The 12,565-nt window shown below is 43.6% G+C and overlaps 1 protein-coding gene across 2 annotated transcripts in view; it reads left to right on the top strand.

Annotated features, from left to right (window-relative positions):
- The first annotated feature begins 2,469 nt into the window (after window positions 1–2,469).
- The window catches only part of slc6a8.S (solute carrier family 6 member 8 S homeolog), a 43,888-nt gene continuing 33,792 nt past the window's right edge, over window positions 2,470–12,565 (top strand). The window contains exon 1 of one of the 2 annotated variants that reach the window (XM_041575328.1): window positions 2,470–2,545. Coding sequence is in view for 1 of the 2 variants with exons in the window: in XM_018232776.2 (XP_018088265.1) it covers window positions 4,675–4,948 (274 nt within the window). In the remaining variant the exon portion in view is untranslated. Of the gene's footprint in view, window positions 2,546–4,421; window positions 4,949–12,565 lie in introns of those variants that run through there. The other variant, XM_018232776.2, reaches the window with a different exon arrangement.

The raw sequence follows: 12,565 nt of genomic DNA, 5'->3' as shown, positions 1-12,565 counted from the left end.
TTTATTGCTCATTACAAACAAGGCAGCGCACTATGGGCATCCCATGTTTGTGCCAAGTGATCCATGCCAGCAAAGGTGGGGGAGAAGAGTGATGGGGTGGCAGAGCAGTTAGGTCACACAAGGGGTTTTCTAGTGCTGGCTAGTTCTGCAGTGCACAGGTGGGGTGGATTATGAAGCAGAAATGCATACTTTTGTGTTTTCCTACTGAAATCTGCCAATGCTGAATGTCGCAGTGACGTTTCACTGTTTCCTATGGGGGCATGTGAGATTACCAGGCCTGGTCAGCAGCTTTTTGGCCTGTGTATGATGACAGCAAAAGGGCCTGCCTGACCATTATCTGTCAGAAAATAGTCCAGTTATCCATTGGGCAGGTTTGATTTTCCCGTTGGGTTGAGGACAGCATCTATCGGTTGATGTAGTCCTTGTCCTGATGGCCTGCATTATGTTCATATCAGCCAAATATTGTCCATCCCAAGGTGGGGTGATATTGTATACATCACAGAAATGACATACAAATTCTGTGCAGGAGGTAAAGAGGATCTTGAGAAATAGAGCTTTCAATATAATATCTAATTAATTTGTCGCCCAATTGAGTCAGGCTAGTGTCTCTGTCTCATCCACTAATGAAATCAAAGCAAATTTGCTGTCCCTTTGTCGGTTTATCCAATCAACAAGTTTGTGCCTTAATCTTATCCTTTCTGTCACAGTCATTGTCCTGTCTGTGTCTCCTCCGATATAACATCAGCTTTGTCACAATCCCTTTTGTACTTCTGTCTGAGCCTGGTGCTCTGCTAGAACAATGGCTGGCTAAAGCTACCCTTAATGTAATTTTCCTTCTCAATTTTAACACCTCCTTCCTCCACTCATCTTTTAAATCCATTATACTATTATGTAGCAAACTTTCCTAAATAAATCTTAACTATGGGAGTTTGATAGATGTTTGTTAGTGGAGTTGAGGCCTATCATAGGATCAGGTGCAGAACTAATGGGGGTATACCAGGGGCCGCACTCCCTTGGGACCTGCCAGATGCTGGGGCACAAAAAATGTTTCCAGGGGGATGGGTGTCACAGGTGCACAGCCTGCACCTAGCCCAGAAACTACTGTACTCGTTATTGCAGAGGTTGCAGCCATCTCTAGCATGGTTGCAAAGTTATAGCCCCTATAATCAGCATTGAAGGGATAAAAGCAAACATGAACTATTGTAAATTTCCTTTAATCATTCAATGAATTAAAAGGACTTATCCTATTACATTTAGAACATTCTGTCTCTACATGAGTGGCATCAGCAGGCCCAGACAGTGGAAACTGTTGGACTAGGGGATCCAGGGCCCACCAAGGCTGCCGCCTCCTATCCCAGCTGTGAGGTCCACCTAGCGCAGCAACCCTCCTCTTCCCCAGTGTGTACCTTCGTCTTTTGTTTTGCGACCACAATCAGGACAGAGGGAAGGTCAGGCGGCAGCACAAAGGGCTTCCGCAGGAGTGAGCCTGGGTCAGTGGGGCTCACCAGGTTTTTCCCGGTGTTCTATAAGCCCAGTCCAACCCTATATAGAGGACAGCTCTGGGCCAAATTGACCGGGTGCCCTAGACAACCTGGCCAACTACTTCCCCCTCCTCGTGCATACGAGCACAGAAGAGAGCACGCACTGAACATGCGGAGCATCTAGGAGAAGGCAGCAGAAGGAAGGAACTATGGGAAGGTGACAGAAGAGATATGTGCCTGGAGCCCCTCTACCATTGCACCATAGGCACATGCCTCGTCTTCTGCCTACTCCTAGTTCCAGCCCTGACAGAGGATTGTAGAGATTGTAGTTCTGCAACATCTGTAAACCTAAGGTTAAAGTTGTATCGGGTCTACTTTTAAAATGAGAATCAGTGCTGTATGGGAGGTATTTGCCTTGAGATAGGTATCAATGACCTTGAAACTGTTTATTATAAACAGGTTAGTAGAAGAGATGAGCCTCATAATAGGGAATATTTGCCTCTGGGAGTATTTGAGTTTATAGCACCGGCCATGAATGTGCCGGTGCTTTATTTAGCATCCAGTATAGCTCATGTGAAGGAACAAAGGCAAATAGCTCTGCTTTATATTCAGCCTATGTAAAGCACTAGAAGGCAGGTGTTCTAACTAGTAATAGGAAATTGCTCTGTATAAAGATCAAAGGGGTTGTGTTAACCTTTCTCTGCACAGCCAGGGGTTTATATTCACTTCATGCCCATTGTGTCCTCCTTTCAACCTGGCTAAGGACTGCTACAAGTTAAAATAGGGGTTGGCATGCCTTTACCATACAGTGAGAATTAATTATCTCCCAGGGATGGGCAGTGCAGTTTCCATAAATTCAGCTATTGTGAAGTCCCTTTTACACAGTGAACATGATTCTGATGTTCAACATTGGACTGGGTCCCACCGGGGCTGCCACATCAGGGGGTCTCCACATACCCTCAGTCCTGGAGTCCTACTCACAGCACGGCAATCCCCCCACGAGTACCTGCTCCCTTGTGCCACGATTGGGAAGAAGTAAGGGAGAGCGCCAGTGCAGCAAACAGGTAGGAAGCTGAAGCGAGTCTGGGTTGGTGGGGCCCACCAGGTTTTTTCCCCAGTGTCCCACCAGCCCAGTCCTACACTGGTCATGTTTCTACTCCCATATTGCTACAGCATTGGAATTATAAAGTCCCCAAATAAAACAGCATATTTAGTAGAGTGGCAAACTAATCTCTCTGTAAAAAGCAGATGTGGATCTCCATGACAGGTGCTTAGTTCAGTTTGAATCCCAGGCCTCTATTTCATTTTTCTACTTACGAGACCCTGTATTCGATTTTGCACCTGGATCCAAGGGGTTTAGTAGTTACCCCACTCACTAAATAAAATCAGTCAACAATCATAGATTGGAATTTTAGATATTGAAAGCTGCATTATGTATTTTTCTGGCACTCGTCACTTGCCTGATAAATATTGCCTTCACAGTTGCTGACAAATAACACTTACTCCTTCAAATACCTTTCCCTGTACAGATACAGGTTTGCTATTTCCCCTGACTTGCATCTCATTTCAGTATAGCGTGTCTTTCATTTATCCCATGTTCCAAGTAAGAATGCTTACAGCAGATCTTTTCGGATGTCACTGTATTAAGTTTTTCAATATTTCATTAGCTTTCTCTTGACTGTAATAAGTAAAATTAAACACCCTCACCCTCAAACATCACCCTAACTGGCCTGGACACCCTTTGCTCATAACAAGGTTTCAGCTATATAGAAACATTGGGGTAACAGACACCCTGCAGTTCCAGGGGTACCCAGAGCACAAATAAGCACTCACCCCAAATCTCCCCCTAACTGGTCTTCAGACTGGGTCCCTTCGCTCATAACAAGGTTTCATATATATATAGAAACATTGGGGTAACAATCACCCTTCTATAGTTCCAGTGGTATTCACGACACAAATAAGCACTCACCCATAATCTCACCCTAACTGGCCTTCAGGCTGGCCCCCTTAGCTCATAACAAGGTTACAGATCTATAGAAACATTGGGGTAACAGTCACCCTGCTATAGTTCAAGGGGTACCCAAGCACAAAGAAGCACTCAACCCAAATCTTCCCCTAACTGACCTTCAGGCTGGGCCCCCTTAGCTCATAACAAGGTTACAGATATATAGGAACACTGCGGTAACAGTCACCCTGCTATAGTTCCAGGGGTACCCAGGGCACAAATAAGCACTCACCCCAAATATTACTCTAACTGGCCTTCAGGCTGGACCCTCCTAAGTCATAACAAGGTTTCAGACATAAATAAGCACTTACCCCAAATTTAACTGGCCTTCAAGTTGGGCTCCCTTAGCTCATAACAATGTTACAGATATACAGTATATAAACACTGGGGTAACACTCACCCTGCTATAGTTCCAGGGTTTTCAGGGCACAAATAAGCACCCACGCCAAATCTCCACCTAATTGGCCTTCAGTCTGGACAGGACTCCTTTAGCTCATAACAAGGTTACAGGAATGCATATATATAGAATCATTGGGGTTACAAAAAATGTGTCCAGGGGTCTCCAGGGCACAAATAAGCAGTCACCCCAAATTTCACCGGGCTAATGCCTGCATAGGTGTTTGTTTTTTAGCCTGCATATTTCAGCAAGGCGATGTCAGACCCCCATCTGGTATTAGCCTTAAAGTGCCTAAAAGAGCCCTATGTGCCATTCCCTTTAGCGGAAATCCACATCTACTATGAAACGATGTGCCATATTGTCCCCCAGGGCTTTTTGAGATCAAATAATAACTGTGATTCTGTTAATGACCTTAATCAGCCAGATACAATGGTTGGGGTCTTTGGATTAGATTAATGTATTCAGGAGAGTGCAGGAGTGACTAATGGGAGGAGTTATGTCTTAATGCCCACCCCTCCAACAGCCCTTTAAATGCTGCAAGGAAAGTTGAATGGACAGAATTACTGCCTGGAATCCTCCTCTCCCAGTGTATCCAAGACTCCAAGCTATTTTGTGCTTGGCATGACTTCTAGTGCTACCTGTTAGCCTACAATCTAGCTACCCTGGGGCTGCATTGGAGCTGGCAATCATATTGTAGCCTGTTTGTTCGAGTAGCTGGAGTTCTAGTACTAAGCCTGCTCTAGTAGAAAAGGTTCTAGATCAAAATATCAACCTTATCTTGTGTTGCTATCATGGGGAGAAAGACACCAGCGGTGGAAACAATAAGTTACAAGGTGACGATGGAGGGCAAGAATGAAGGAAGAGTCCCTGGCACCAACAGCATGAAGGACAATAGCAGCACCAACTGGCAACTGGATGTGGAAAAGCCACCCAGTAAGAAAGTGCTTCCTCCAGAGAGGGAAACCTGGTCAATGCCTTTGGATTTCATTATGTCCTGTGTGGGGTTCGCTGTCGGTTTGGGAAATGTCTGGAGGTTCCCCTATCTGTGCTATAAAAATGGTGGAGGTAAGTTTATTCCCAGATTATATCAGGCAGAATACGCAGATACCCTAACTGTTATTTCTCTAGGCACCCAGGCATCTAAGGCTCGGGCCACACGGCGCGATTTTGCCGCGATTCTGCGCTGGGCGAGTTGCGAGTTGCGAGTCGCTGCGGTTTTTAAGCCGAAATAGCTTTGTTAACTTTGGCGCTGGCGTCAATGCAAATCGCGGCGAAATCGCTGCGCTAATTCACACGCGGCGATTCGTTTTCTATTGTCGCCCGAAGTTGCCTCGCTGGGCGTTTCCGGGCGACAGCCAAAGTTAACAAAGCTATTTCGGCTTAAAAACCGCAGCGACTCGCAACTCGCCCAGCGCAGAATCGCGGCAAAATCGCGCCATGTGGCCCTAGCCTTAGATAGCTGCAGTTCTATAAATGTGTTTCCACTTACAGTTTTTTCCCTTCCATCTTGATTAAGAAGTGTGGGCCTGTGGCTGTCACATCTGTTGGTAGGGCCTTTATCCTTTAAATTCATTCCCCAGCAATGCCACCTTTCAACTGGCTTGATTTCCAGTTCAGATGAAGTATACATAAATGGGTATTTTTTCCAACACAGTTATACCTGACAGGACTGCATTGGTCTAAAATACCCATAGGGCATCAATGTTTCTATATATCTGTAACCTTGTTATGAGCTTAGGGGGCCCAGTCTGGAGGCCAGTGAGGTGGAGATTTGGGGGGGAGTGTTTATTTGTGCCATTGGTATCCCTGGAACTATAGCAGGGTCACTGTTACCCCAATTTTTCTATATATCTGTAACCTTGTTATGAGCCAATGGGCCTGCCCTCCAGGTCAGTTAGGCGGAGTTTTGGAGTGTGTGCTTATTTGTGCCCTGGGTACCCCTGTAACTATAGCAGGGTGACTGTTACCCCAATGTTTCTATACAATTGTAACCTTTTTATGAGCTAATGGGCCTGCCCTGAAGGCCAGTTAGGGTAAAATCTGGGGTGCGTGTTTATTTTGGCCCTGAGTACCCCAAGAACTATAGCAGGGTGATTGTTAAAGGGGTGATTCCCCCCTTTAAAAAAAGGTTAACTTTTTGTATGTTGTAAAATTCTGTGCAACTTGTCAATTGATCTTAATTTTTTCTTTTTTATAGTTTTTTAATTATTTGCCTTCTTCTTCTGACTCTATCTTTCAAATGGGGGTCACTGACCCCATCTGAACAACTAATGCTCTGAAAGGTTACACATTTATAGTTATTGTTAAATTTTCTTTCTTAGCTTTCTATTCAGGCCTCTCCTATTCATATCCCAGACTCTTATTCAAATCAATGCATGGTTGCTAGGGTAATTTGAACCTTATCAACCAGATTGCTGGAATTGCAAACCGGAGAGCTGCTGAATAAGAAGAAAAATAATTCAAAAACCACAATTGATAAAAAATAAAACCATTTGCAAATTTTCTCCGAAAATCACTCTCTAAAAGCTGAACAACCGAACAACCCCTTAGACAATCACCCTATTATAGTTCTTGGGGTACTCAATGTACAAATAAACACTCGCCTCAAATTTAACCCTAACTGGCTTAAGGTTGCCAAGGGGGGTAGATTTATCAAAGAGTGAAGTTAGAGATCTCCACAGTCCACAGAAATGCTGCCTCTCTTCATTCATTTCTATGGGATTTTTAAAGGCGTTTTTATCAAATGGTGAACTTTCACTATCACCCTTTGATAAATACACTTTTAAAAATCCCATAGAAATGAATGTAGAGAGGCGGTATTTCACTCTGCGGACTGTGGAGATCTCTAATTCCACTCCTTTATAAAGCTACCCCATAGATGTTAATATAACAATCCTTCCTGGAAAAGATCTTTCAGGAAAGATAGTTTGTTTCCATACACACGTGTAGAGCTGAATTGTCAGATAAACAGGTAGAAACAATAGAATTCTACCTGTATCTGACGATTCAGCTGAACTGCAATATGGCATATTCCACTGGTGTATAGTAATAATGAATGCTCAGTGTACCCTGTCATCCAGCTGGTTGACTTAACTGTAGTCAAGGGACCCATGGCAGAAGGTGCCCCAACGAAAAGAGGAAAGGTCTTTTTGTGAAAGCAACAGGGTTTATCTGGATCACGGTTGGTGTTTTGGCATAACTGGGGAATGGCTAGAATATAACAAGGTCATGACCATGTATTTTATCTGGGGCCCAGGCCATAATTGGGGAGCGCTGGGCAGTAGGCCCTGTCATTGTGGTAGTATGGGGCCCAATAATTATTAGGGATGCACCGAATCCAATATTTGGGATTTGGCCGAATTCCTGAATCCTTGGTGAAAGATTCGGCTGAATACCGAACTGAATCCTAATTTGCATATGCAAATTATGGTCAGGAAAGGAAAAAGTGGAAAAAATCTTCTTTTGTGACTAAAAGTCACGTAATTTCCCTACACGCCCCTAATTTCATATGCAAATTCGGTTCGGCCAGGCAGAAGGATTCGGCCAAATCGGAATCCTGCTGAAAAAGGCCGAATCTCAAACCGAATCCTGGATTCGTGCATCCCTAATAATTATTGATAGTGGCCATGTAGGCAGCACTGTACTCACGGGGAGCCCATGAATGACTGTGCTTTGGCAGAAAAGGGCAGGGCGTAAGTGTGCAGAACACAATGCACCCATTTTATGCTTTTTGCACCTTGTCCTTCACCCATGCTTTGTATACCCATGGTGCAATGCATAATGGTAGCCCTGTTCATTTATAGATCTCAGCCATTGCCATTATACTACAAATAGCTTTTTTTTTTTACTTTTAGTAGAAATCCACATCTGCTATTACAAAAAATATATGATATAATGGCCCAAGGGGGTTTCTAAGCCCCAATACACCAATATCTGAGCTTATACCTAATTAAAGGTGGCTCCCCACCCCAGCAACTCTTTAAATGTTTTATGGAAAGCTGAATCCTGTCTGGTACGATGTTATCCTAGTATACCCAAGATATACACAGTAGTACTAGCAGTACATCTTGTGCTTGGCATGACTTCCAGTGCTGTACCTGTAAGACCCCAGTTCCACTGGTGGCCGGATTGTAGGCTTCTTGCCTACACTGAGCTTGACAGGTGGCAGTCGTATCACAGTCAGTGTGTTTGAGTAGTTGGAGTATTTGTACCAGTAGTAGTTCTGTGAGCATACCCTGTAGGGGATGTTATAGACAAGGTTCTTTTGGACTCTCAGGACCAAGAACTAGCCATTTACCTCCGTATTTAAGGAAAGGAATCACGAGGAGAAGGAAACCAATGGTAGAAAGTCAATAAGCCACAAGGTGGAGGACCAGCATAGAGGAAGTGTGTTTGGCATGGAAGATGGCAGAACCAACTTGGTAATGGATGTCAAAGAGCTGCTCAGTAGCAGCACACTGCTTGATACAAGGCAAACATGGGAAAAGTCTTTGGACTTCATGATGTCCTTAGTGGGATGCTGTGTTGGCTTGGGAAACATATGGAGGTTCCCTTATCTGTGCTATAAAATGGAGGAGGTAAGATTATATGCAGGGTACAGCCATATTGCATTTGTTGCTACGGATATGGGTTGATCAAGTTTAGCCCTGCAACCTCTACCCTTTATAAGGGCAGTGGCTGACCGGGAGCTTTGCCGTCCACAATAAAAATGCACGACTGTGGTAAACAAATCTCCCGAAAATGCCTCTCCATTGAAAATAATTGAAATCGCCGGCAGTAAAACAGATGCATCGCTTCGTTCTTCTGAAGTTGTTCGAAGTTGCCTCTGGAGGAAATTTCAGGCAACTTTGTGATTTGTAGGTTTTACCACCTATTTGACATTATTTCCCATGGAGAACCATTTTAGAGAGATTTTGTCACTCACAGTCTTGCATAAATAAAAGCGGTTGACAAAGCACATGAAATCTACAGAATAGTGGTGCACAGGGGGCATCTGCCCCCTACTGCTCTCTGTGGGAGAACAGTGGTGCTTAAAACACCCCTGTCAACTTGTTACCACTCTTACTACTACTTAATGAAAAGACCAGACTTTCTGCTCTCAGGGGCCCACATGTACCCCCAAGGCCCCCTGCCTCAGTCTTGGAGTCCTACTCTCAGTGCCACAAAGACCACTTGTCCGCTTGTATCTGTTCCCTAGTGGCCACAGTCAGGGAGAGACTACCAGAGTGGCAATGGGGTTGGTAGTGGAAGTGGGTCTGGTCAGCGGGGCAAAGTCTGACCATGGATAATTTTTTATCCCTGCTTCTGTCCACAAAATGTTTTCTTTACTATTTACAACCAAAGAAAGCAATCTGCACTAGTAGTGGGAATCGTCCCCGGGGAGCCATTTTTGGGTCCTGACTCACATGCTAAGAATCTCTGACCTAAGCCCTACTGACTATATTAACTCTTAGCTGATACTGTCCTATAAAAGTCCTAAAGATTAAATCTATTTACAAGAATTACTGTTTTACCCTATAATTTGGGTTAGAAATCTGATTTCTGTTATTATATCATGCACATACACACAGCACTGCCTAGATACCAAAATAAGATGTAATCTGGCCAGACCTGTCTATGCTATTGTGTAATATCAAACATTCTTTACGGAAATGTACTGTACCATGGCCTCTGTTGCTACACAACATGCATTATGGCACCATAGATTTTACAATCAACCAAATTAGTAGTGAAACATTACTCAGATGTAGGGTATATTTCCCCTTTAAAAAATAGGCATGAGGTTCCATGGTTTATCTGTATCTACATGGCTGCCTGTAATGTATCATATACTGTGTCTTGCTTTTTTTTCCCTGTGATTTTGCAAATATTTATGGTGATCGTAAGAGAAAGCCAAAACCCCTTCTTATATACAAGTAGATATTGTTGTTTTCTGGCCTCTGCTGCTTCCATGCTGCTGGTCCAACTGTGCAACTGTCCTCGTTAGACTGACAATGATAAAAGCAACCAGGAGGGGGCAGGCTACAACCCTAAAACAGAGATACAGATAAAACAGGGATACAGAAACCCAGCAGAGAAGTATGTTATTACACTGCACAAAGCAATCTGCAAATATCACTTGCCTTTATTTATTGTAATCCAAAATGTACGTTTTGCGACAGATGTTATAAAATATATAAAATATACTGGTCTGGCTTACTATGCACAGCATACCATATTTCTCTGCATATGTTTTATACAAATTAATTAGTGGAAGCTGCCATACTGTTCATCACCAGTGGTCAGTGTTGGACTAGCCCACCAGGATACCAGGAAAGCTTCAGGTGTCAGTGGCCACTGTTGCTTCCAACCATTTGGCCTATTTCATCCCCTATTTCTTAAGGGGCTCAATAATGGAAGAATAGAGTATAGTAAGTAGAGATAAAAGACTAAGAGAATAAAGAGGTTGAGTGAGAAGAGGTGGAATAATAGTTTGGACAGTTGGCCCATGGTCTAAGGTTTTCTGGTGGGTTACTGGCATCCCAGTCCAACACTGGCAGTCGTTGAATAGTAGAATGCTTGTTTAGTGTTGCCAGGCAATCATATATGTTGTAACACCTCATAGGCTACAATGCATTCCCATTTTACTCTGAAGGGTATACTTTTAATACCCATGATTCATATTTGATTGCTAAAATGTGCCTTAAAGGGCCCATGACATGTATATAAGGGTTGCAATACCTCAGTTTCCCATTTGGCAAACGGTTGCTTTTGGAAATGGAACATCCTGCTGCAAGGGTCACAACAGTGCATTGTTTTGGTGTATAGTGGAGGATATGTCCTATGAATTGGGGTGCACCTGACCGAATTGTTTGGATCTTACTGTGGAAGGGCGGTACAGTGGCTCAATTGGTAGCATTACTGCCTTATTTGCCATTTAGAAGGTACAATGGCTCATTCACACATGCCAAGATTAAAGCACTAAAATGGAAGCAAATTTGAATATGCCCTGACGATTTTTACAAATGTACTCAAGCATGATGTATACTGTCATAATTGTTATGGTGTCATTTTTATTTCTAAATTACACTGCAAGTAACTCACTCTACCATGTAAAATTTCATTCCTAACCCAAAAAAGTATTATATATTGGTTTGTAGGCAGCCATCTCAGGTCATTTTGCCTGGTCATGTGCTTTCAGAAAGAGCCATGCTGCACTATGGAATTGCTTTCTGGCAGGCTGTTGTTTCTCCTACTCAATGTAACTGAAGGTGTCTCAGTGGGACATTGGTTTTTACCATTGAGTGCTGTTCTTATATCTACCAGGAAACTATCTAGTTACCTTCCCATTGTTCTGCTGATGGGCTGCTGGGAGTGAAGGTAGGGGATGATATCACTCCAACTTGCAGTGCAGCAGAAAAGAGTTACTGAAGTTTATCAGAGCACAAGTCACATGACTGGGGGCACATGGGAAACTGACAATATGTCTAGCCCCATGTCAGTTTCAAAATTAATTATAAAAAAATCTGTTTGCTCTTTTGAAAAAAACGATTTCAGTGCAAAAGTCTGCTGGAGCAGCACTATTAACAGATGCATTTTAAAAAATATGTTTTCCCATGACAGTATGCCTTTAAGGCCAAAGTCAACTAGGTTGCTCCAACGTGGCTTTAAATGTACTGTGCAGTACCAGAGATCACTGGTTTGTAGTGATTGGCACATCGCAGACACATGACACTGATTCTCCCACTATGAAAGAGGCTGCTGACTGACCCATCCTTTCTGTAGAGCACCCTGATGGCTTCTGTCCTGCCACTGTACTGCGAAAGGAGCAGTTCCTTAGCTATAAGCATCTTAAGAGTTCTAAAAATAAGTTTAGTTATATCTCCAGAAGCAGCTTATAAATTGAGTCCATTATTCGCAGTTCCTCTGCATTGAGAGTTGTTCATCAGCCTGGCATAGATGGGCTGGGTAGGACAGACTGGGTTGTACGAAGTGATGTTGGATCATCACAGTGGCCTATCAGATTCCTTGTTCTGTATGAATGCTTCTCTGGCCTGCTGATGTCAGGCCTCCCTTGCAGGTGGCAGTGCAGTGACTTTGCTTCTTTCGCTGACGATGACGACGATGATGATGCAGCTTCTCTGCCCTCTCTTTCTCTCTTGCATCAAAGGATCAATTATCTGATTGCCAGACTGCCTCCCCCTTGGCTCACACAACAGCCAATTCTTTTACTCCTGCTCAGGAATTCTGTCCTTGGTTGGTGGTTTTGGGTGTCCATGTTTAATTCATGTCCTTCTAGACTAGAGCCACTGTGCAGTGATGTCACAATGGAGCTGCTTTCGGATTTCTGTCCATTGGCATTCATAAGAATCCTATTTGCTTAATTGTTAGTGACTCACCAATGAGCACAAGGAACTGGAGAAAGTGCAGCTGAGTGCATGGGGGAGGCACAGGAGCAGAAATGAGTGCACACAGACACAGGCAAACACATGCAGACCGGCACATAGCCACTGCAAGCTTTCTGTCCCGTGAGCCAAGCTTAACAATGATAACGTATTTGCCCAGTGACTGGAAGGAAAAAATCAAACCTGACTTCTACAAGGAAAATAGAAGTCATCTGGATCAATGCAGGCCCTTATTATACTTGCACGTTACCCCCCTCCCGACACATACAAATTTCAACAAAAAGAAGTTTGTAGATTC

This window comes from Xenopus laevis, chromosome 8S (genome assembly GCF_017654675.1).
Source record: "Xenopus laevis strain J_2021 chromosome 8S, Xenopus_laevis_v10.1, whole genome shotgun sequence".
Taxonomy (NCBI): domain Eukaryota; kingdom Metazoa; phylum Chordata; class Amphibia; order Anura; family Pipidae; genus Xenopus; species Xenopus laevis.
This window is presented reverse-complemented; position numbering and strand designations above follow the sequence as displayed.